The 23,856-nt window shown below is 44.0% G+C and overlaps 1 protein-coding gene across 1 annotated transcript; it reads right to left on the minus strand.

Moving 5' to 3' along the window:
• Positions 1 to 5,177: 5,177 nt before the first annotated feature.
• Positions 5,178 to 23,466, minus strand: LOC141933126 (myosin-1B-like). Its single transcript, XM_074847514.1, has 38 exons — positions 23,248 to 23,466; positions 23,024 to 23,167; positions 22,774 to 22,930; positions 21,654 to 21,681; positions 21,442 to 21,556; positions 21,261 to 21,353; positions 20,086 to 20,149; positions 19,896 to 19,994; positions 19,699 to 19,802; positions 19,480 to 19,618; positions 19,115 to 19,233; positions 18,869 to 19,018; positions 17,752 to 17,922; positions 16,551 to 16,857; positions 16,366 to 16,442; positions 15,857 to 15,944; positions 15,645 to 15,762; positions 15,360 to 15,483; positions 15,138 to 15,274; positions 14,781 to 15,036; positions 13,918 to 14,160; positions 13,520 to 13,696; positions 13,289 to 13,434; positions 13,110 to 13,200; positions 12,632 to 13,021; positions 12,275 to 12,401; positions 12,062 to 12,180; positions 11,592 to 11,788; positions 10,994 to 11,177; positions 10,742 to 10,907; positions 10,445 to 10,569; positions 9,954 to 10,262; positions 7,290 to 7,493; positions 6,793 to 6,918; positions 6,527 to 6,697; positions 6,336 to 6,440; positions 6,097 to 6,192; positions 5,178 to 5,476 (listed from the first exon to the last, which is right to left on the minus strand). Exons 1-38 carry the CDS (start codon positions 23,449 to 23,451, stop codon positions 5,321 to 5,323), a joined length of 5,826 nt encoding a protein of 1,941 aa, XP_074703615.1. The 5' UTR covers positions 23,452 to 23,466; the 3' UTR covers positions 5,178 to 5,320.
• Positions 23,467 to 23,856: the final 390 nt, after the last annotated feature.

Here is a 23,856-nt window from a genome sequence, read left to right on the forward strand (position 1 = left end):
CGGAGATGGTAGGACACACTTTCCTTATTAAAACCTCTCTTTCTCCTGTTGACTAATGAAATGCATGCTTGTAATATTCCCTGCAGGAAGTGTCTAATACAAAGTGATGCTGGTGTGCTATGTAGTAAAAAATAAAATAAAATTTAAAAAATCCCATATTGAGCATGAGATAAGAGTAGAGGTTTTAACTGAGTTTTGAGGAAAACAGATTGATGAAGAAAACTACCAGAAACTTAAAAATATTCAGGGGGAGACATGTAGAGTGGATACAGGGTAATTTTGGCCTTTCATGACATTGGCCATGGCAAAGGTAAGCTAGTTTTTCTGTGGCTAGAAGTTACTCATGAAGGCTGTCCTGTCCCAGGCACCAAAGCATGGAGGGACTGTGAAGATCTTTCTGTCTCCTAAATCTAGTCTCTTGACTCTGCTCCAATGTTAAATTTTGCAATGCTTTTGTGATATAGCTTAATGGTACAGAGAAGTCTGCCACGTAAATATATACAATGTTTCACACTTATAATATCTTTCAGAAGAGAGAGTAGAAGAGAGAAACTGGAACTCCAAAGATATCTCAGTACCACTTAACTGTGAAGGTAAAATATAATACCTGACCGGGTGCTGAATGAATGTCAAAGTTGCACAGTTACTTAGGTTCCTCCTATCTTTCCAGCAAGCATCAATGGATGAGAACTGGAGAGTGAGTCCTGGATGAGGACATGACATTAAGAATGCCCTTTCCATCACTCACCAAAGCAGCTGAGGAGCTCCTGTTACAGAGCAGGTGAGTGGGCTGAGAAGGCTGGGTGGTCTCTGGGTAGAACAGGCAAAAAGACAGACAACAGGTGGTAGAAGGAGTTGAAGAAGGAGAAGGATTTGGTGCAAAGGGAAATTGGGGTTATTAGTATAGTGTAAGCTTGAGAAAGTGACTGCTCCCCCAGAAAAAGTCTGAGAACATGTTGATCAGTTGTAAATGCTAACAGACAACAGAGGTTAACCAATGTTAGCTGATTAATATGGTTTTGATGTCTTGCTTTTGAATGCTATGAAAGGAAGGAACATGCACATCATCCTTCGTCTGAGCTGTGGCTGTACTGTCACAGATTATTTATGATCCAAACACCAGTTTGAACACCCTAGAATACCTCCCGACAACAGAGTAAGGTGAATGCAGTTACATACAGAAATATTGCAGGTTATCTGATGTTATCTTTTTCATACCCATTTTCCCTTCACTTCCATGAGGGTTCATCCACAATCTCAAATCACCCCTAGGAAAAACAGATTTTCTCTGTGTTCATCCTAAGGATTTCTGTGTTTGATTTCAGTGATTCTGCATTGCAGTGTGGAAGCATGGACATAGTCCGTCCTTTAAGGCCAGATTTTTGGCCACCCAAAGCAGCTGTCTTTCAGGATGGGAAAAACATTAAAAAGTGTTTTGGAATACTGTGATTTTACGTACCAAGAGAGGAGGAAATTCTGAATATTTCCAAGAGCACTTAAGGATGCAAGAACTTCCTGCCTATCTTAAATTCTAATACTCTGTTCACTCACTAGTGTGTCTGCCATGAAGATCATCACATTTAGGCTCTCTGTATCTAAAAACTTTACCAGCTTGCAAAGTAGTGGTATGTCATGCAATGCCCAATATATAAACCTAATCTCTCAGCTCTCCCAGGAGCATTCCACACTCTACTTGCCCTCCCAGTCCCCACCAATACCTCTGTTTTCTCAAGGTGCACCTCCCTTCAGTGTTTTCAGCCATTTCTTTTGGCACTATCATTCACAAGGACTTGGGGTGTGAGGAGGCACCAGACACAGCCTGCCTCCCTGCTCCTCCTTCAGTGCCAGGACAAAGCAGAGATTCAGAAAACAGATCTCTTTCCCTAGACACTCTTTTACCCAGCAAGACAGGCATTGAGGTACTAAGGCAATGGACATGAAATGGGTGGATGGACAGTGGGTTCACAAGAGCAGCGTGGATTCCCCTTCTGGAGTGTAGGTACAGCTATGCCAGTCACTCCCAAGCAACTTCCTTGCATCCCTGTGTTCCTCTTATCACACCTCTGGCCACTGAAGACACGATTCTTCACCTAGGAATAGCAGCTACATTAATTGTGTCCAAACTATTTGAAAAGGGCTGATGTCATAACAAGCAAATGCTCTCACAGATGATCAAAAGCAGCAGACTCAAAGTCCAAGGTCAGGTAACAACAGATAGATGATGTTAATTTGATCCTTCCTTCCTTCCTTCCTTCCTTCCTTCCTTCCTTCCTTCCTTCCTTCCTTCCTTCCTTCCTTCCCTCCCTTCCTTCCTTCCTTCCTTCCTTCCTTCCTTCCTTCCTGCCTCCCTTTCTCCCTTCCTCCCTTCCTTCCCTGCTTCCTCTCCGTTCCTCACTTTTTGCTCTTTATCAATATCTTTTTCTCAATTTCTGTTCCTTCTCCAACTGCTTCTCTCCCTCTCCCTCCTCTCTTTCTCTTTCTTTCTCTCTTTCACTCTGTCTTCCTTTCCTTTTCTGTCACTGGGGAGGGACACACATTTTGGCCAAGGCAATATTACTGCATCCCGTGTGTATGGCTTGGAAGTGCTTGGGGAACAGCAATGATGAACACTATTATGACAAGTTATTGTCAAGAAATCTCTGGTAGTAATCATGTTTTTCCCAAGATCAGTTACCTTCGCATCAGCACTTATCAGGTCACAAGCAGTCTGACTCCAGAAATAGTGTGTCAATGCAAAATGACTCCTGCCCTCCAGCTAAGGCAGCAACACTCAAAATGAGGAGAAATTATTTTTCCTTACCCCTCCCATTACTATTCCACTCTGATTCCAAGAAGTCTCCAGTCATGCTTTCCGGGACGGCTGGTGGCAGGGCCAGGTCAGCCCAGTGCAATGCACTTCTCTCCATTTCCCACACATGCAGTTTGAAGTAGATAATGGGGCCAAGATGTTGTCATTTAAGGAACCTGCAACATCACCTTTCATCATTTGAGCATTTAGGGATAAATTCTCAAGCCATCATGTCTTACAGAGGAGAGAAGAGCCCCAGCATTTTCAAGCGCTTCAAGTGCATCGTGATTCTTCCACTGTTAGGCCAGGTTGTTCATTTTGGATGGTCATTGCAATTTTGTCCAAGGGAAACAGGGGTTTAGGCATCCAAATATGGTCCCCAAAGCTGTTGTGGCATTTGCTAGTCAGTCAGTCAGCAGCTTTTAAAGCTAGAGATACTTCTCCACGCTTTTACTGAGCCACAGTTGCAATACACCGACTTCAGAATCAAGCTTTGTTTGGCATTTGGTATCGTTTGCTTGTTTGTTCATTTAAAGAAATATGTGCTTTAGTAGTACAAACAAAATCCTTCTGCTTCCTTTGACGGTGTGGAAACAAAGGGTTTGTCTGGAAAGAAAGAATCCCAGCTATTTCTTGGGAGCATACTGTGGGAAGGGAGAGAGGAGAGGGGTGGTTTTCCTTCTTTGGTGCCCAGATTTTGCTGGCATTGGTGCAACTTTCACAGCTTCACACATAAAGATGCTGTCTCTCAAGAGCATCACTTACAGTGACACAGGAGTCAACACAGGGTGTCATTTTTTCCTTAAATATATTTAGCTGCTGCCTAGCAAACACCTTCCATATTTAGTTATAACATGGGAGGATTCCTTGGGTGTAAACCTCTGTGTGCTTGGGAGAAGGAGGATCTCCTAATCTTCAGTGCTGCTGCTGCAAAGACACTGACTGCTGTGGTCAGTGCAAAAGGCTTCCTTCCTGCTGTCTCCTCCCTGCTTCCCCTCCAACAAGTCCAGCTCCCTTCCCCAGCAACTTCACAGCTCCTTGAAGTACTCCCTGGAAATGCAGCAGTGTAGAGCTAGCCGGGAACCTCGAGGGACCCATGAGTGTCCCTGTAGTGAAAGAGAGCCGGGTCTCCTGATGTCTGCTTGTAGAATCTGCCCTTAGCAGCTATGCAATGCACCAGGGTCCGGTGCTGCCAGAATGGCTGCTCCGTATGTTAAGTATTGCTTCTTACCTTACAGGAAACAGGCTGTCATTTGTTTTTAGACTTCAGACCAACACTCATTGTGTAGCTGACTTGTTTTTCTCTGTCCAGCCAGGATGGAGTTAGTATCTTCATTCCAACTCATCCATTGCCACAACAGTCAGACAGGTAGGGCGCAGTTTGGCATTGTCACGATCTATGCTTTTTTCTCCGTAAAGTGCAAGATTCTGTGACTTCTTTAAAGCTGTAATGTTCCCAGAATTATTCCCACTTTAAGTCTTATCTTACGTGGCCAAAACCGCTTCCTTCAGCTTTTTGTATTTATGCATAACTCCAAGTTGTTTCTTGGCACAAAAGCTTGTTATAGCCTTAGATTAATATTTCAGTACCTGAAAACACTATACAGTACTGCAGCAGTTCCTCGCTTGCTCTGGTGGCTCTGCATGTTACATTGGTTGGGGCTTATCCCACGGTGAGTCCTCTTGTTCACACTTACTTCTACCAACCTTTTCATCAATCTCCATTTCATTTACAACAGGAGCATTCTGTCTTAATATTGGCTATTCTGCCTAATAGAGAAAGTGAGGAACTGCAATGTCTTCCTATCCAAAAACATTATTTGTTTTGCTTTAGAACTGATTGTTAATAACTTCTTCCATAAAAAAAAGCTTTGCCTGATCCTTAATTTTGCTGAATAAAAAGACACTCTCTAGAGTTTGTGGCCTTCACCTGCCTTGTTCAAAGGAGGCAGCCCCTCAGTCCTTGCATGAGTTCCTCCATGAAGGCTCACAGACATGCAGATGCCTTTGGAGCTCCAGATTTATTTTTTTTTTATGGGGCAACTTGCCTCAGAAGACAGCTTGCCAAAGTGAGACCAGCAAAGAGAGCCTCTGTGTACTGCCCCCATTTAGAAAGAGGACTCCCAAGGCAGAAACATTTTTTGCTGTGCCAGGACAGACAAGGTACTCATCCTGCCTTTGACCTGATCCTCTCCTCTTGCCAGTATGGGAATTAAATTGGTGTTATTCCCTACCCAGTAATGTAATAGGACACAGTGGAGAAATACTGGAGGTGGGAAAATTACATCTCTACCGCTACCCAAGGGTTAAAGTGAAATAAAATGTTTCGTTTGAAAATGTCCCAAACTTACATAACTGCAGAACTCAAATGTAACAACCAAACGCAGTGTTCGTCTGCTGTGTATGCAAAGGAACCTATGATCTTTATTCTCTAGACATTGACACGGTTACAAACATTCATTGCAGGAGAAAGCGACGGAGAGGTTCACATTTTGTGCATCCCTCCGGTCACTTTGCTGCCTCATGACATCCTCACTCCTCCTCTTCTATCTTCTTGCCATGAAACTCCCGGCTTTTCACACGGAGCTTGTTGACCTGTGACTCTGCAATGTCAGCCCGCTCCTCGGCTTCCTCCAGCTCGTGCTGGATCTTGCGGAATTTGGAGAGGTTGACATTGGACAGCTCCTCCTGTGTGGGGAGAGGGAGTCGGTGGTGAGGAGCCCAGGGCAGGGGTTTCACTCCTCCTGTGCCTCGGCCTTGCGGGGCTGCGGCTCTTCCCTGGGGGAAGGCACAAACCTCCATCCCCCACCCACCACCGCTTACACATAAACCTCACACAGACCTCCTCATCCCCCCTTATTCAAGGCCCCACTGTGACAAGTCTCAACAGTACTGTGTCCCTCCTGAGGAGCAATTTTGTCACTTGGATTTGTCATTTGGGTACTTATTCCCCCATTATAGCTGCCCAACTATCAGTGTGGCTATTAGGTTGAGAAAGACCCTGAAACCCTCTGCTTTTGGTCAGCAGCAGAGATTCAGGAACTTCTCAGTCAGTGGGTGTGACCCCTGGGTTTGTTTAATCTGACCTCCTGTATCAAACAGGCTGCAGAACTTCCCTCAGTTCATCCCTGAGTGCAGGGTGCCCAGAACTATGCAAGGACTCGTGACACGATAGCAAAACGGTGTGGCCAAGACTGCTGTGACTTGGGAGTTTCTTTCATGCCCCTTTCCTGGGATTCTTACTCATCTCAATGAGCATGCTGCCCCGGTGGAAGGTGGCTCTTGCCCATTCTTCAAGCAATACTTACAGCCTCCTCAGCTTGTCTCTTGTAGGATTTCACCTTCATTTGCAGCTTGTCCACCAGATCCTGCAGCCTGAGATTATTCTTCCGGTCTTCCTCAGACTAGAGTGATTGGTAAGCAGCAAAGAGAAGGAATTATTGGTTCTGCATCATGTGTGGTTAACAGTTCCCCTTGGGGATGGTGTGTGCAAAATTTGACTTCTTGTGAGAAAACTCTGTCAGCCCAAGGAGGCCTCCTGCCTTACCTGGTAGGTCAGCTCCTTCACCCTCCTCTCGTACTTGCGCATGCCCTTCACAGCTTCAGCGCTGCGCTTCTGCTCAGAGTCAACCTCCGCTTCCAGCTCCCGCACCTGCAATGAGAAGCCCAGATTTGGAGCTTCCCTGGTGGTTACTTACGTGACACGTTCACTCACACACAACTAAAAGCCCTACGCACTCTGGCCTCCAGCTTCTGGATTTGCTTCTTGCCTCCCTTCAGTGCCAACTGCTCGGCCTCATCCAGACGGTGCTGCAGGTCCTTCACCGTCTGGTCCAGGTTCTTCTTCATCCTCTCCAGGTGGGCACTGGTGTCCTGCTCCTTCTTCAGCTCTTCTGCCATCATGGCTGCCTGATGAGAGCAAAGGGTGAAAGCCATTTTGGGGCTGGAGACGTTCTGGGGGAGAACACATCCACCATTAGCCGTGAAAGGAGCCCCCAGCTCACATCTGTGATGGCCTTCTTGGCCTTCTCTTCGGCATTCCGGGCTTCCTGGATCGTATCCTCCATTTCACCCTGAATTTGGGCAATGTCTGTTTCCAGCTTCTTCTTGGTGTTGATCAAGCTGGTGTTCTGTTGAACAACAAAAAATATCATCCATTTAGTTCCAAAACAGAACACTTAGAAACTTTTAGAAACTTACTGTTTAAATTTAAACTTATCATTAATATATCTATTATTATCATCCTCCTTCAAATGTTGCATCTTGTCAGGTCATACACAGTGAGATAACAGAGAGTGCTTAAAATTTTAAGAAGCACTTCTGACTCTGTTAATGGAATCCTACTCATTTGGCCACAATCCAATTCTTTGTACAAGGGTAATAACTCTGGTTCAGGTTAAGATTTTTATGACAAGAGATTATTTAAGAATTTACACAGATGAAAAATCTGGAAAGGGAAAAAGAAAATGGTTCTTGAGACTTTGAATCTCATGAATCTAACCTGAGTGTGGAGGAGCTGAACTCTCTCACTTGCATCCATCAGTTCCTGCTCAGCCACCTTCCTCGACCGCTCCGTCTGCTCCAGGGCTGCCCGTAGCTCCTCAATTTCAGCCTGCAGCAGGTTTGCTCTGCGCTCCACCATGGCCACCTGCTCCTTCAGGTCCTCCTGTGTCCTGAGAGCATCGTCCAAGTGTATCTGGGTATCCTTTAAGAGAGGAAAGAGAAATTATAAGGCGGCACAACACTGTTACACAATGGCAATTACCACCAGTCTAATAATTATTATGTCATATAATCTCTCTCTATATTTATAAAGTATATATAGGGCAGAGGAAAGAACCTTTCCCCATCCTCTAAAGTGCTGCTACATAACAGAGTCGATGCTCTGTGGCTGAAAAATGAAGAGCACATGATAAATGACAGGATCCAGGAAAAGTCAACCATGTAAAAGTGATCCAACCACCCACATTAGAACCAGTGCCACAGGAAAAGCCCATAAGGTATTATTATATAAGGTATTAGGAACTGGAGATTCCTTACTAAGAGGCACCAAAACACCCATTTACCATCCAGACAATTTCTCTAGAGCAGTTTGCTGCCCACAAGGAGCTCTCTCTCATTCGTGATGTCACTGAGAGGCTGCCAAGCCTGGTGAGCCCTTCAGATTAACATCTGCTCCTACTATTCCATGTAGGCTTTAATGATATTGCAACAAGGCAACTTATAAGCATCAAAAGAGACTGTATGTCCCTTGGAGCAATGTCAAAAGGATATGGAGCACAAGTGGTGTTCTCCTCTACCTTCCCCTTCAGAGGAAGGGATTCAGGAAGGAGGAGAAAGATTGAACAGGTGAATGCCTGGCTGTCTAGCTGGTGCCATATTCAAGGTTTTCGCTTCTATGAGAAACTCGGTCTGTGGGGAGCTGACGGGATTCACCCAAACAAGTGGGGCAAGAGGATCTTTGGCAGCAAGCTGGCCAGAGCTTTAAACTGGACTTAGCAGGGGAAGGGAATGGAGTTTTGAGTAACGGAGAAGAGCCAGGGGCTGCTGATATGTTAGGAAGCAACAGAGATACATCTGTGGAAGGCTCCAAAGGAATTAGGGTTTGTTCCTCTAAAAGGTGATATGGTTGATAGCCCAATGAAGTGTCTCTATATCAATGCACGTAGCATGGGTAACGACCAGGAGGAGTTGGGAAGCCACTGTGCAGCCAGAAAGCTATGATCTAACCACCGTTACTGAAGCCTGGTGGCATGAATCACACGACTGCAGTGCTGCAATCAATGGCTGTAAATTGTTCAGAAAGGACAGGCAAGGAAGGAGAGGTGGGCAGGTAGCCCTCTATGTTAAAAATGGGTTGATTGCACAGAGGTGTCTTTGAAAAACAGTGATGAGCCACGTTAGATGAGAGCTTATAAGTAAAAATTAGAGGCCAAGCCAACAAAGGAAACCTTGTCGCTGGTGTTTACTACAGGCCACCTGACCAAGGGGAGCCTGTTGGTGAAGTGTTATTACTTCAACTATGGGAAGCATCACACTTGCAGGCTCTGATCCAGCTGGGGAACTTCAATCAGTCTGACATATGCTGGAAAAGCACCACAGCAACCTGTAAGCAGTGCAGGACACTCCATCCAGTCCAGGAGTCCAGGAGACTTCATCCAGGGGATAGACAGCCCAACTGGAGGAGAAGCATTACTGGACCAGCTGCTTACCAACACAGATGAACTGATTAGAGATGCCAAGACTGTTGGCAGCCTGGGCTTCAGTGATCATGCCCTGGTGGTATTCACAATCTTGAGGGACATGGGCCAGATGAAGAGTACGGTCGAGACCCTAAGTTTTAGGAGAGCAGACTTTCAGTTGTTTAAGGAATTACTGGGTGGGACCCCCTGGGAAACGGCCCTCAGGGCTAAAGGAGAAGAAGAGAGTTGTCAGCTCTTTAAGGACACTTGCATGGCAGTTCCAATTCCCATGTGTAAGCAATCAGGCAAGGAAGGCAGGAGAACAGCATGGCTGAGTAAGGACCTCCTGGTCAAACTGAAGTGTAAGAAGGGAATGCATAGGCAGTAGAACCAAAGACATGTATCCTGGGAAGAACAGAAGGCTGCTGCCCAGATGTGTAGGGATAGGATCAGGAAAGCTAAGGCACAGCTGGAGCTGAATTCCTATTGTATTTAGTTTTGGTGTGGCCTCACCTTGAACATTGCGTGTAGTTCTGGGCCCCACATTTGAAAAAGGATGTTAAGGGACCTGAATGCATCTAAAGGAGGGCAACAAAGCTGGTGAAAGAGCTGGAAGGCATGTCCTCTGAGGAGCCACTGAGGACATGGGATTTGTCTAGTTTGGAGAGAAGGATGATGAGGGGCGACTTCATTGCTCTCTATGGCTTCCTGAGGAGGGGACGTGGAGAGTGACGTACTGATCTCTTCTCCCTGGTATCCAGTGACAGGATGTTGTGGAAGCCCCCATCACTGGAAGTGTTCAAGGTCAGGTTGGATGGGGCTTTGAGCAGTCCGATCTAGTAAAACATGTCCTTGCCCACGGTAGAGGTCCTGGACTAGATGATCCTTGAAGGTCCCTTTCAACCCAAGCCACTCTATGATTCAGTGATTCGATGATATTAGACAAGCTAGACACCTCTGTGCACACCCTTAGCTTAACATACCTTGAGCACTGCCTGCGTGTTTCTCAGGTTCTTTTGTGCCTCTGCAGCCACACGGTTGGCATGGCTCAGCTGGATCTCCATTTCATTCAGGTCTCCCTCCATCTTCTTCTTCAGCCGCAGGGCTTCATTCCTGCTCCTGATCTCAGCGTCCAGGGTGCTCTGCATGGACTCCACAATTCTGAGGTGGTTTCTCTTCATCTGGTCAATCTCCTCATCTTTCTCTGCGATCTTCCTGTCAATCTCAGATTTCACCTGGTTGAGCTCAAGCTGGAGGCGCAGGATCTTGCCCTCTTCATGTTCTAGGGAGGCCTGGACAAGTGCACACAAACATTTGTAATGTCAATAAAGCTACTGCTTGCTTTCTGGGACATTATGTAATATTCCAGGAAATCTCAGCTGGCTGCGCTGCCCAGCCAGAACACAGGGGGACCACGAATATTTCCCCATTGCTCATATTTTTAGTGCAGACACCAGTGATTGTAAGCATGTACCTCAGCTTCTTCTAGAGCAGCCTGGATTTCAGATTTCTCTTGCTCAATCTGCTTCTTGACTTTCTCCAGCTCATGAATCACCTTTCCTCCCTCTGCAATCTGCTCTGTGAGGTCGGAAATCTCCTCTACAAGGAAGGGTGAAAAGTGGCATGCTCAGGCACAGAGCTGAAGGGGAATGGCCCTGCCACGCCACAATGACAGGCATCTTCTCATCACTGCAGTTCCAGACCCATTTATTGTGGCAGATAGATAAGCTTGTGAGAAAGCCCTGCCAGGAGCAGAGGGCCAGGGACTTACGCTGCAAGTTCTTGTTCTCACGCTTCAGCGTTTCCAGGTGGTCCAAGGACTCCTCATAGGCATTCTTCATCTTAAACAGCTCCGTGCTGAGAGAGCGAGACTCCTTCTGGGAGGCTTCCAGCTCAGCCTGTGTTTCCTCATACTTCTGCTTCCATTCTGCCAGGATCTGAAGAGAAACGGGGTGTCAGTATGGAGGTGGCAATCAGGAGGACATGCTCTGCCCAGGAGCCCCGGCGCTGCAGCCCAAAAGACCTTGTCAAAGTTCTTCTGCTTCTTATCCAGAGCTGCACAGGCAGCATTAGATCGCTCCACGTCAATCATCAGATCCTCCACTTCATTCTGCAGCCTCTGCTTTGTCTTTTCCAGGGAGGCACATTTGGCATTCACAGCCTCAACATGTTCCTCTGCATCCTGCAGGCGCTGTGCCAGCTTCTTCCTGGGAGGTGGTAAGAACAGCTCATGGTTTGAGAGCAAAGGGGAGGCTGTGGTGTGTGGCTGATGGGCTTTTCACCACAGGATATTTTACCACTTCATTGAGTACATATCCTATGCACAGACAGTGCAAGTCCTCCCCCAGCCTGTCACTCTTTTCCCAGTTCAGATTTCCAGGCTTTCACAACCACTGTGCCTTCTGTGACTACTGCCCAGAGGTTTTCTGTACCATTCTCTGGGTCAGGGGAATATTTTCCTCTATGTTTCCTAAACCACAGTCTTTGGAGGATATACTTTACCTCAGCCCTTACCCTGCCCCAAAGCACAGCTTTAACTTTTTAGGACAATATCGCATTTGTGTCTTCAAATTTCCCATTAGCCTACCCCTTCTTTTGTCTTCCCCACGTTCCTCACGTACTTGGCCTCCTCCAGCTCCTCCGTGCGCTGAATAGCATCCGTCTCGTATTTGGTTCTCCACTGGGCCACTTCGCTGTTGGCCTTGGACAGGGCGCGCTGCAGCTCCCCCTTGGCTTCCTGCTCCTCCTCATATTGTTCCCGGAGCAAGTCACAGTCGTGCCGAGCTGACTGCAAGCCATGGGCTAGGGCGTTCTTGGCCTGGGTAGAGAGCAGGATTGGGACAAGGAATGGTAATATCTGGGAAATCTCTTCCAAAGGGTTAATGTAACACTGCCAACATGACCGCTGGGAGGGTATAGGTGTTTGCAGTGAAGGACAGATGTAAGCCTGGAGGACAAAATCCACCAATCACACCACCTGCAGAAATGAAAATCTTCTCCCAGTATGGCTTCTGCTAAGCAGACCCTGTCCCCACTAGGCAGTGTGAAGTTAAGAGTGTTTTTGTTGGCCAGATGTAGGACAAACAATCACCTTTATCTCTTCCTCTAGGTGCCTCTTGAGTTCTTCAATCTGCTGGGTGAAAGCCTGCTTGCCTCTTGACAGCTGAGAAATCAGAGCATCTTTCTCCTCCACCTGGCGCGAATATTCACCTAGGAAAGCACACAGGAAGGAAATATTTTCATTGTCGTTTGTGACTGGTTTAGGATGACCTCCCGTTCCACAGCTTAGAGGGGGCTCTCTCACCTGATTCTGTCTGCAGACGAGCTCTTTGAGCACTGAGATCATTGATCATGCGCTGATGCTCTTCTTCCTTTGTCTTAATCTCACTCAGCTGGTCTTCCAGTGCGCGGCACATCTTCTCCAGATTTGCCTGTGGAGAACACAGAGAATGAAAGAAGATTAGTATCTGGACACCTCCTTATTCTGAACAGCACGATTCTCACCAGAAAAATCTGCACGGGCATGTAAGTTATTTGCTGCTCCTTGGCATTAGATCATTGGAAATACAGTTCCATACAGAGTCAGAGAGTTATATTGTAACCTGACCACAGGTTTCAGCATTATTTATTTTCAAGTTGTATTCAGGATATTTTTCAATACCTTGGCTTTGGAGACAGAATCCATGTTACTGGCCAAGTCGTCAATCTCCATCTTCAGCTCACTCTTCTCCTTCTCCAGCTTCTGCTTCACTCGTTGCAGGTTGTCGATCTGCTCCCCAAGCTCAGCTGTGCTGTCCGCGTGCTTCTTCCGCAGGGTGGCAGCCGTGGCTTCGTGCTGCAGCGTGGCCTCTTCGAGGTCACGCCGCATCTTCTGAAATTCTGCCTCACGCTTCTTGTTCATCTCGATCTGAGCTGCTGTAGCCCCTCCTGCTTCTTCCAGGCGCTCGCTGATCTCCTCTAGCTCCCTCGAGAGGTCAGCCCGATGCTTCTCTGCTTTTGCCCGAGAGGTTCGCTCTGCCTCAATCTCCTCCTCCAGTTCCTCAATACGAGCCTGGGGAACATTAAGGACCCTTCACACCCATGCCCTCCTCCTTCCTGACCTGACACTGGCTGAGAGAGGGCAAGGGACAGAGGCTTGCCTGCAGCTCCTTGATCTTCTTCTGTAACTGCATGCCCAGGGCTTGCTCATCCTCAGTTTTGCTCTGGATCTGGCTGATTTCAAAGTCTTTCCTTTGGGCAAAGCAAACCGTGTCAGAGCTCAAAGAGAAAAAGACAAGTGCACCAGCCCAGCACTCAGGGGCCCCACAGCCACACTTACTTCTTCAGTTTCTCATCCAGCTGCTGCTTATCATTTTCCAAGTCCATTATGGTGTCATGGGCCAGCTTCAGGTCTCCTTCAAGTTTCCTCTTAGCTCTCTCAAGGTCCATGCGCAGTTTCTTCTCTTGCTCCAAGGACCCTTCCAGCTAAAAAGAACAAGACCACCAATGCTCCACCATTCAGGTTTAACTCTATACCTGTCCTGCTCTTGCTGTGTGCCTCCGTGCTTACATCGTCCACTTGCTGCTCCAGCTTGGTCTTAGCTTTGGTCAGCGTGTTGACTTTGTCCTCTTCTGCCTGCAGGTCATCCAGTGTCTGCTGATGGGCCTCTTGGAGGGCTTTCTTCTCTTTTGTCAGCTTGGCAATGGTCTCGTCCAGGCCTGCCATCTCCTCTGTGAGGTTTTTCACCTACAAATATGAGCAAGTGTCAAAATTGGGTAGAAAACACGTTCACTGGTGCAGTGACTTTTTCTCTTTACAGTGTTTTGCCAGGTGTTTCATTTATCCTTTGGATGCTCAGACAAATACCAGCTCAAAATATTCTAAAGCCAACATGTCTTATGGTAGCAGGCTTTTGCCCTAAGGGTCAGTGATGTCTTGGCCCTTGATGTGTCTCCCCACATGTGTACCTTGTTTTCTGTGGCATGCTTTTCCTTCTCAACCTTGGCCAGTGTTAGCTCAAGGTCATCAATATCTTTCTTCAGCTCTGAGCATTCATCTTCCAGTTTTCTCTTCTTGGCTGTCAGCTCAGCATTAATTTCTTCTTCATCTTCAGCCCTTTCAGTCACCTCCTTTACTTTGGCCTCCAACTGGATTTTGGTTTTGATGAGCTGGTCACATCTTTCCTCAGCATCAGCTAAAGCATCAGCTTCCTGGTGGGAAAGTACAGGAAAAGTCATTTAATGCTGAAGGAACAGATGTGCATCAGTAAGGCCTCTGGGATTACTTTTGGGGAAAAGGTTACTGCACAATTACATTACAAATTGCAAATTTAGAATTCAGCTCTAGTGTGTTGCCTAAATGTTGTCTAAGTTTCCGAGAGGCCAAATGGCATTGGTGACAAACAAGGCTAGCACTTGTGTCATAGGATGTAATGAGCATCTGTGTCTTCTGGGAGCAGTAGCTACAGAAGCTCAGGTAAGATATGCCATAAGAAATGGTGCTAGGCTCTTCATTTCATCAACTGAATTAAGGCAGAGTAGCTGGTCAACTGAATCACTAGTCCACTAAATACACTACAGTAACTATAATGCGGCTTCATGTCATGAACTCACATGGAGACATGTACATGTAGGCATTAAGACTGAAAAGTCATTCTTTAGCTTCAACTCCACTTTGTAATACTGAGACTTGCTGGGGAAAGACTGTGGCCTGAATTTTGCCTTTAGTTATGTGGTATTCAGCTTAAAATATTTTACAAGGTGGTTTAGTGGACAATTTGAGTTCTGTAGTACAAAAGAAGTGTTAGATCTTATTTACTCATGTTACTCACTGCCTGCACTTGGAGCTGCAGATCGTTTTTCTCCTGCACCAGTTTCACCATTTTCTCCTCCAGCTCCTTCCTCTTTGCCTCAGACTTTGCAAGCTCTTCCTTGGTTTTCTCAAACTCTTCCTTCATGTTGGCCATCTCCTTCTCAGATTCTGCACTCTTCAGCAAGGGCTTGATCTTGAAGAACAGCTTCATCCAGGGCCAGTGCTTGACGTTCATGAATGCACGAATGTTGTACTGGATGCAGAAGATGGACTCCCTGAAGCATAATTAAAAAGTACATTGAATATTTTCAGTATGATGGGTGCCAACACTTTCTCCCAAGTACAGTGACTTTAACTGAAGATGAGGAACGTCTACCTCCTCTGCACCATTCTCTGGTATTCGACTCTCATCAGGAAGCCCCTGCACCTGGCCTGGGTGCGAGTGATGAGCTGTGCCAGCTTCTCATCCCTCATCTCCTCCAGGAGTCCCAGCAGCCCAGCTTTGAAGAATACCTTGAGAAAGGGAATGTTGCAACACATCACTGTCACCTAGAACAAAGCACTGACCCGCAGTGAGTGAGCCAAGGAGGGTTTGTACCTTGGTGTGGCCAAATTTGTACTGGGTGTGGTCCACATCGATTGACCCAAGAAGCTTCTCAGAAGCCTTCTTGCTATCAATGAACTGTCCCTCTGGGATAGCACTGGCATTAAGCACCTTGTATCTGGGAAAAGAGAAAGAGGAAGATAAGACTATTTTTGTCCCAGCCAACACACACTAGCTACTGAACCCTGTCAGCTCACATACAGCTATTTTTGACAACAGAGTCCAGCCTGAATGAACCAATATTGTTTGTAATGATGCTGACGAGTGCAGTGCTCTTACCTCTGCTTGAAGTCAGCGTAGAGAACTCTGCTGGGGAAACCTTTCCTGCAAATTCTGATGCCTTCCAGCACTCCGTTACACCGCAGCTGGTGAAGTACCAGTTCATGTTCCATGGCACCTAGCAATTCAGAGCAGAAATGCATATTACAGCTTCCAGTGCAGAGGAGAACGATTGTATCAGAGCAAGTTCTCTGTCTGCTTGAGCATCTTACCAGGCGTTTTTGTTTCATTTGGGATGATGCAACGGACAAAATGGGGGTGAGTGCTCCGTAGATTGGTCATCAGCTTGTTTAAGTTCTCCTGTGGGATCATGATTTAATGTGTGTTTATATGAAATACAGAAAATCTAACTCTACGGTTCTTTGAACTTAGCATAAAAGGCCTATCAATGGAGAAGCACTGGGCTGCAAATTATCAACTGATACTACCTCAATCAATATCTCAATCCCCTCTGTTTCTGAATATTGAACATCACCTTTTGGGATAGAAAAAAAGTTTTCATCAATGCAATGAGAGATAGAGGGTGGGTACTTCATATTTTTATGATAAAATCCATGTTTATTTTAAGTTTAGGACTTTACAGTGTCATTTTTCATTCTTTTTTTTTTTTTTTTTTTTTAATGAGGATAAGAACAAAGTTGCTTGTTCTTTTACTGTGGCTGACTCTGTTGAAATCGCAGTTTAATTCTAATTTGCATAGATGAAAATAGGAAGTGCTTACCCTGAAAAGAGCTGAGACAGTCTGGAAAGAAGAACCCTTCTTCTTGCCACCTTTCTTGCCACCACCACCACTAGCCTCTGATAAAGTGAAGATAATTAAACATTTACGGTTTTGGGGCTCATTCATGATTCCACAATTTTGCAGAACCACTGTGCACCAAAGAGATGACATTTCAGAAAACTGACCTGCCTCTCCACCAGCAGAGGCGAAAAGCAGAGCCAGTGTCTTCACAGATGACTTCTGATACAGCCCAATGACAGTTTCATTCAGGGGGTCCTTGTTCTTCTCAAGCCAGCCAGAGATGTTGTAGTCCACTGTGCCAGCATAGTGCACCAGGGAGAAGTGGGCCTCAGCCTTGCCTTTGCCAGGCTTGGGCTTCTGGAAGTTGTTGGACTTGCCCAGATGCTGGTCGTAGAGCTTGTTCTTGAAAGAGGTGTCGGTTGCCTTGGGGAACATGCACTCCTCTTCCAGGATGGAGAAGATGCCCATGGGCTGGGAGAAACAGCAAAATATATCAGCAAGAAAATACAGATCTGCCTTCAAAAGGAGACTGCAGTAAGGCAAAGGAAACTGAGAAATCGATTAAATTTTTGGATCAAAAATGGATCACATCTTTTAACATTTTGTACATAGACTACCTGATAAAATATGAATCTGTGTCTGAAACTAATGCATTTCAGAACTAATTGTGTCACAATAATCACACAAATTTTTCTAAATAATTTGGAAAATCTGATGAATCAAAAGGAGATTTTTATTTTTTGCATTAATACTTTCCCAAAGTAAATTTGTCTAGATGAAGGTGTCTTACTAAAATTGACCTTTGTTCAACAGATCAACAGATCTTTCATCTACTTCCTGAAATCTTATTTTTGTGACATATGTGTTTCTTCATTCCTATACAAGAGGATGTTACACAAAACAGTATCAACTCATACTGAGATTTTTTTTCATCCCTGTTCATCTAGTACCTTTTTTCTATATACAGCTATGATTTTGCTTAGAAATTGTGTTTCAGAAATCACAGTATTAATATTGAAATCATAATTGTAATACTGAAAATCTTGTCTGGGTTTCTGAAAAGAAATCTTTCATCTTTGTAGACTTGAAAACACACCTACAGAGAATCCTTGTCATCAAATTATGTGTGATACTTCTATTGCCAAACAAATAAAATAAGTTAATTTTTAAAAAATGCATCATAATGTAGTTAGTGGATAACCTAAAGATATTTCATGTGTAGCCTAATCACAAATGTCCTTAGAAATTATTTTCTGAATACATACAATATTGGAAATTAGAAGGTACTTTTTGAATACCAGTAGCCAGGAAATCCTAAAATTCTGTCACAAAGAAATAACAAAAACTTAAATGTAATAAACATACCTTCTCAATGAGCTCAATGCAGGCAGCCAGGTCCATCCCAAAGTCAATGAATGTCCATTCAATTCCCTCCTTCTTGTACTCCTCCTGCTCCAGCACGAACATGTGGTGGTTGAAGAACTGTTGCAGTTTCTCATTGGTGAAGTTGATGCACAGCTGCTCCAGGCTGTTGAACTGTTCAATGCAAAACCAAGATTTACTCATTCTCAAAATGAAGAATTGCCTGTACAGCTTTCTCCTGTACACTCAGAATCCCATTCAGGGATGCCCAGTTAAAACAAAACTTGTTAACATTAAAACATCCCATTATGTATTTTTAAAGAGGTTGGGTTTTTTTTCCTCTTTGCTACCTGAATAATGTTTACATATAAAATTTATTCTTAAATAAAATTCCCAAATACTTTAGTAGTCTTATCCATACCAAGGTGCAATTTATATCACTTTTATCTCATTGTATTCTGTAAATTTCCCATTGCCCTTACAAAAAGATTAGACATTCTCAGTGTTTGTCAGTCCTGGCTTGGACTCAAGTATCTTCCCCAAGTGTGTGTAGAAATCTGTCGGCACTAAAGGCAGCCAATGTGTTATTCCTGTTAGAATCACCCTTTGACTCTTTGGAAACAAAGGACATATATTGGTCTCTTTTTCCAAAGCCTTGGCACAATTTTATGGAGAACTTGAGTCTTCCTTTCTCTTCCTACACTCCATTATATTGTATCTTCAGTATGTGTGTGCTATTTGTCAGTGGATCTTTTTAATATTAAGCTCAAATTATTGAAAAGCTTCAACATTAGCACTAATTATGTGAAAGGCAGCTGCTTCTTCCTTGTGTATCATGCAGATCTCTTGAAGCTCATGGTTTGTGCTGGAGAAAAAGCAAGTGAGATATACAAGGAAAGCATTTCCAGGGGAAAAAAAAAAAAAAAAAAAAAACAACAAACCAAAACAACAAAAACAACAACAACAAAAAAACCCCCAGACTTTTTTTAAAAAAAAATGCAAAACCTGATTTGAAATTGCAAGTGAACGGAATGTTTTCAAAAAAACCCATCATAATTCTGTTTTTTCTTGAGCCCTAATTGCCTTTTTGAGATTTTACTATAATTTCTGTGGTACTTGCATCAAAGATCTCGAAGCCAGCAATGTCCAGGACACCAATGAAGTACTGTCTGGGCTGCTTTGTATCCAGCTGCTGGTTGATGCGAACAACCATCCACAAGAACATCTTCTCATAGACAGCCTTTGCCAGAGCACCCACTGAATTGTTCACCTAAACCAAAGAAGAATGGAGCAGAATAAAAACAATGTCTGGAGCAAATAGTAAATGATACAAGCCGGAGTTTCCCAGTCACCAGCTGGTTGTTACCTGCTGCACGGTTTGACCCTTGGTCACATATTCATTCCCAACCTTGACTCGGGGGTAGCAGAGGGCCTTGAGCAGGTCTGCTGAGTTCAGACCCATCAAGTAGGCGGCCTTGTCAGCAACTATACACAAAGAGAGAGGGAGACAGTCACAGAGGAGAAACGATAATTGAAAGTAGACGTCCTCTAAGATGTACCTGTAGGTTTCAGCATTCCATTCCTGTGATAGTTTGAAGGGAAATTTAGAAGCATGAATATTATGGAAGCTGAGATTTATGTCTTTATGAAAATAAATTGGAGCAAGATACCTGAATGCCAACTGCCAGCTATGTAACTGTTTCTGTTACTGGGAGTTCTAGATTTTAATACCTTCTGTGCCATCTGGTTCTGCCTGCTCTTCACGCTGCTTCTGCTTGAACTTCAAGTTCCCGTAGTGCATGACAGCCCCCGTCAGCTTGTAAATGGCTGTTTTCTCATCAGCGGTGAAGCCCAGGATGTCAATGGCACTCTGGCAACAGAATCAGTGAAATAAATCTCTGGGCCATTAAATGGAACTTTCACCATACCAATATGCTCTGCGTCACTTACATCTGTAGCCATCAGCTCCTCCTGGTCATTAATGCTGGGAACGGTGATCTCACCTTGACTCACAAATTGGTAGTCATATGGGTTGGTGGTAATGAGGAGCATGTCTGTAAAGAAGAATGGGACATATCTGGGCATAAGAATGAAGATAAATGTTAAACATGTTCAGATTCCATCAAACAATTTATAATAATTCCTACCAATTAACTCTGGCTTCTTGTTGGACATGATCTGATAGAATATGTGGTAGCTTCTTTCTGCCTTGAGCTGGAAAGTGACTCTGGACTTCTCCAGCAGATCTGTCACGGAAGGTAGAAAGAGTTAAGCCTGAGAAAGTACACTGCAGTGGAAAGGGAGGCAGGAATGTGGTCAGGTCAGGAGGTCTCTTACATGTTTCAATGTCAGCAGAAGCCAGTTTGCCTGTGGCCCCAAAGTGGATTCGAATGAATTTACCCTTTAGAAGGGAAAGAAAAAGACATTTTGAAATTTCACTAAGACTGTCAGTATTTAACCACAGAGGACAGGTCTCCATAGAGGACAGGATTTAAACTTCGAAGTTGTTTTGAATTTTTTTCTTATTTTTCTTAAAAAAGGCAAGAAAAAATTTCAGCAATCTATACTGGCAATTCTAAGGTAAAGACCTGAGCCAAGTTATTATTATTTAGTGGGTAATCCTGAACGCACAGGAACAAGAAAACCACTTAACAAGCATTTTATTAGGTCATTTATGCCTCAGTTCAAACTGACAGATATAGAAAAAGCCAAGATGCACTAGTTTCATTTTTTATATTCAGATAGGACTCTGCGAAGGTGAATTTTGGTGGTGTAAATGTTAAAGGAGATTTTTTGATTTTGTGGAAAAACAGAAGGCATGTGTTATTTTCTGAGTTATGGGGATAGGGACAATGCACCCAGAACACAGAAATTTAGGCTGAGACTGTGGATTGGTATTGTGATTACTCAAGGACATTCACAACTTATCTAACAAAATTTAGGAATACCTTTCGCACTAAAATGACCAAAAAGACATATCATAGTTTGGTGTCTGATAGGATGTCCTGAAGACATATTTGTCCTTATCCCTTTCCAAATAACTTGTATCAAGGTCTGAACAGTCAGGTTAATAGACCTGCACAGTTCTGTGTCTAAAAAAACAGAATCATGTTTTTGTTGATCTGATGCAGGCAATTTTCATGCTGTCTGTCTGTCTTTTCCTCCCTCCTTTCTGCATTATATCAATTTACACAGACTAAATTTATAGTCTTTATGACATATACCAGGAGTAGGTATGTGTGTATATATATATCTATAAAATTATCAAATAATATATATATTAATACATATTTAAATGATCTCCATTTGTAAATATTTCCTTGTTGTACTACACTTTTAAAGTTATAATGTTAATTGATAGTCTAGTTAGATAGTTTTTAGTTGACAAAAATATGAGGAAAATATTAGTTCAATGAATACAATCATCCAACCATGACACATCAGAAGTAGCAGCTTCTTCTCTGACATCCTTGTTCACCTGTGAATGTCAACTTCTCTAATCAAAAACTTACAAAGCGTGAGGAGTTGTCGTTCCTCACAGTCTTGGCGTTTCCAAAGGCCTCCAGCAGTGGGTTAGCGCTGATGATCTGATCCTCAAGCGTTCCCTGCAGAATGATAATTATTGCTGGTTATCCTCTCCAAAAATCATGTCAGGATCAGAGAAAAACATTGGTTCCAGCATTTTTGATTTACCTGCATTTTGCCTGCTGTCTGCTCCTCCTTCTTCTTATCTCCACTCGCTGCAATTGTTGCAAAGTACTGGATGACACGCTTTGTGTTCACAGTCTTCCCTGCTCCGGATTCTCCGCTGTGAAACCAAAGAGAGAAGCAGAGAGCGTGTGGTCAGGCGGGAGGTCCCCCAGCACTGGGCAGCCCCACAGGGACCCGAGAAGGGGTGTACATACGTGATCAGGATCGACTGGTTCTCACGATCTGTGAAAGAGGCAGAAACAGATCGACTTTGTAAATGAAGAACAGAAAAAGACTGAAAATAAATGCAGTAAATGGAAGTAAGATATGACAAGAAAAAAGTTTGCTTTTTTTTTTTTTTTTGCTTACTAGTTACAGTTTTTAAAAATTCAATTCTTTGCTAAGTAATTCTTTTCCATGAATAATGAAAACCCTTGAAGGGACATGTGTTTATTCCCCACTGTACTCTTTATGATGATCTTTTTTCTCCCACATGCAGTAAATTGTTTCTGTTTCTTTTTTTTATTTTAATTTTGTGCTACACAGACTCTATTTAGAGCAGTAGAGAAAGGGAGAGTAAGGACCCATGATCAAGGAATCCTGAGCATGGGTAATAGTTCTGAACCCAATAGCATGGAGAAAGAAAGGAATGAAAAGGTGAAAGCAAAACGAGAAGCAATATATAATTCCATTTCTATTTTTAATTTCATGGTTTTATCAAGACAAATCTGAATATTTGTGTTATTGATGTTTCCTGTAGCCATTTGGTGAATTAACATAATTAGACAGAATTTTCACATCACATGTGAATCTCATACCCTGATAACTTTCACTATGTCATTACAGACATAAATATATTCCCTGCTCCACCTAGTCCATTTGGCTTATTGTTTTTCCTGACACACTAACTATCTGTGCTACTATACTTAATTTTTAGAAATACTGTTGTGAAAAAATCCTGCTTAAATTAGTAGTGATTAATGGTATGACTGAAATAAAACTCTAATGAGTTGTTAAGAAAATATTAGCATATTTATCAGGGAAACTGATTATTTTTAAAATGTATTTTTTATGGTATCACTTGAAGACCATCTCACCAGTTAGCATAAACTTAAAACAAATAAACAATCAAAATGCCAAAACACCTCACCATGTACAGGGGTGTCTTTTATTTAAAATAGTAGAAATAATGGTGTGGAGATAATAAAACACGCAGTAGTATGTATGCATCAGAACAATGAAAGCTTTGAAAAAGTCTCTTCATATTACTGAGACAGAGTATCCCTCCAGAGAATTTCATGGGACAATCCCTCTGAGACAGATGCAGTCACTCACCAGTCAGCATGAACTGATAGGCATTGTCAGAGATGGAGAAGATGTGTGGAGGGGCCTCCTGGCGCTTCTTGCCTCGGTAGGCCAACACCACCTCCGGGTTGTACACCGGCAGCCACTTGTAGGGGTTGACAGTGACGCAGAAGAGACCCGAGTAGGTCTGTGAGGAAGGGAGACAGCACGTTGGCTTCCGCTTACCCTGGCAGAGCAGTTCCTCCTCGCTGCCCGGAGGAAGACTGCTGCTGGTACTTACGTAGATCATCCAGGCTGCGTAACGCTCTTTGAGGTTGTACAGCACAGCGGGTTCGTGGAGGTGGGTCATCATGGCCATGTCCTCGATTTTATCGTACTTGGGAGGGTTCATGGAGAAGATCTGATCATCCTTCACGGTCAGGGTCTGTCAGAGGAAGAACATATGTCAGCTAAGAGCTGAGAGTGGGATTCAAATGGTGTCCTTCAGCCTTGTTCCTTACTCACCTCTCCACCTTCAGTCTTGACAGTGACCTTCCCTGATTCTTTGCTCTGGACTGTCCCTTTCACAAAGGATTCCTTAGGATGGGTCACAAAGACAGCTGTCTTGGCATCAAAAGGCTTGTTCTGGGCCTCAATTCTCTCCTTTTCTGACTTTCGGAGGTAAGGAGCTGCCTCCCCAAAGACGGCCATCTCAGAGTCTGACGACATGGCTGCACTTTATGGAGGGGCTCGTCAACAGAGAACACTGTGGAAGAGCAGGTATGTTGCCCAAATGAGTCAATATTTTTTGTTGTCACACAGTTTATTGAAAAACTTCAACAGTATCATAGAATGTGTGATTTGAAAGAATCTCAGGCATTTCTTTGGTCCACCTTCCTGTGCAAAGCAGGTCAAACTTTGGATCAAGTTACACAGAACCTTTTCCGGTGAAGTTTTGATTATCTCCAAGAATGGAAATTCCTTGCCCCCGCTGCATCTCTGTTTAATGTCTGACCACCCTGATTTTCTTTTCCTAATACCTGATCAAAATTTCTATTGCTGCAACATGTGTCTGTTGTCCCTCATACTTTCACTCAGCACATTCAAGAAGAGTCTGTCTCTTTTTGCTGTATA

The sequence above is a fragment of the Strix aluco genome, chromosome 21 (genome assembly GCF_031877795.1).
Source record: "Strix aluco isolate bStrAlu1 chromosome 21, bStrAlu1.hap1, whole genome shotgun sequence".
NCBI classification, from domain to species: domain Eukaryota; kingdom Metazoa; phylum Chordata; class Aves; order Strigiformes; family Strigidae; genus Strix; species Strix aluco.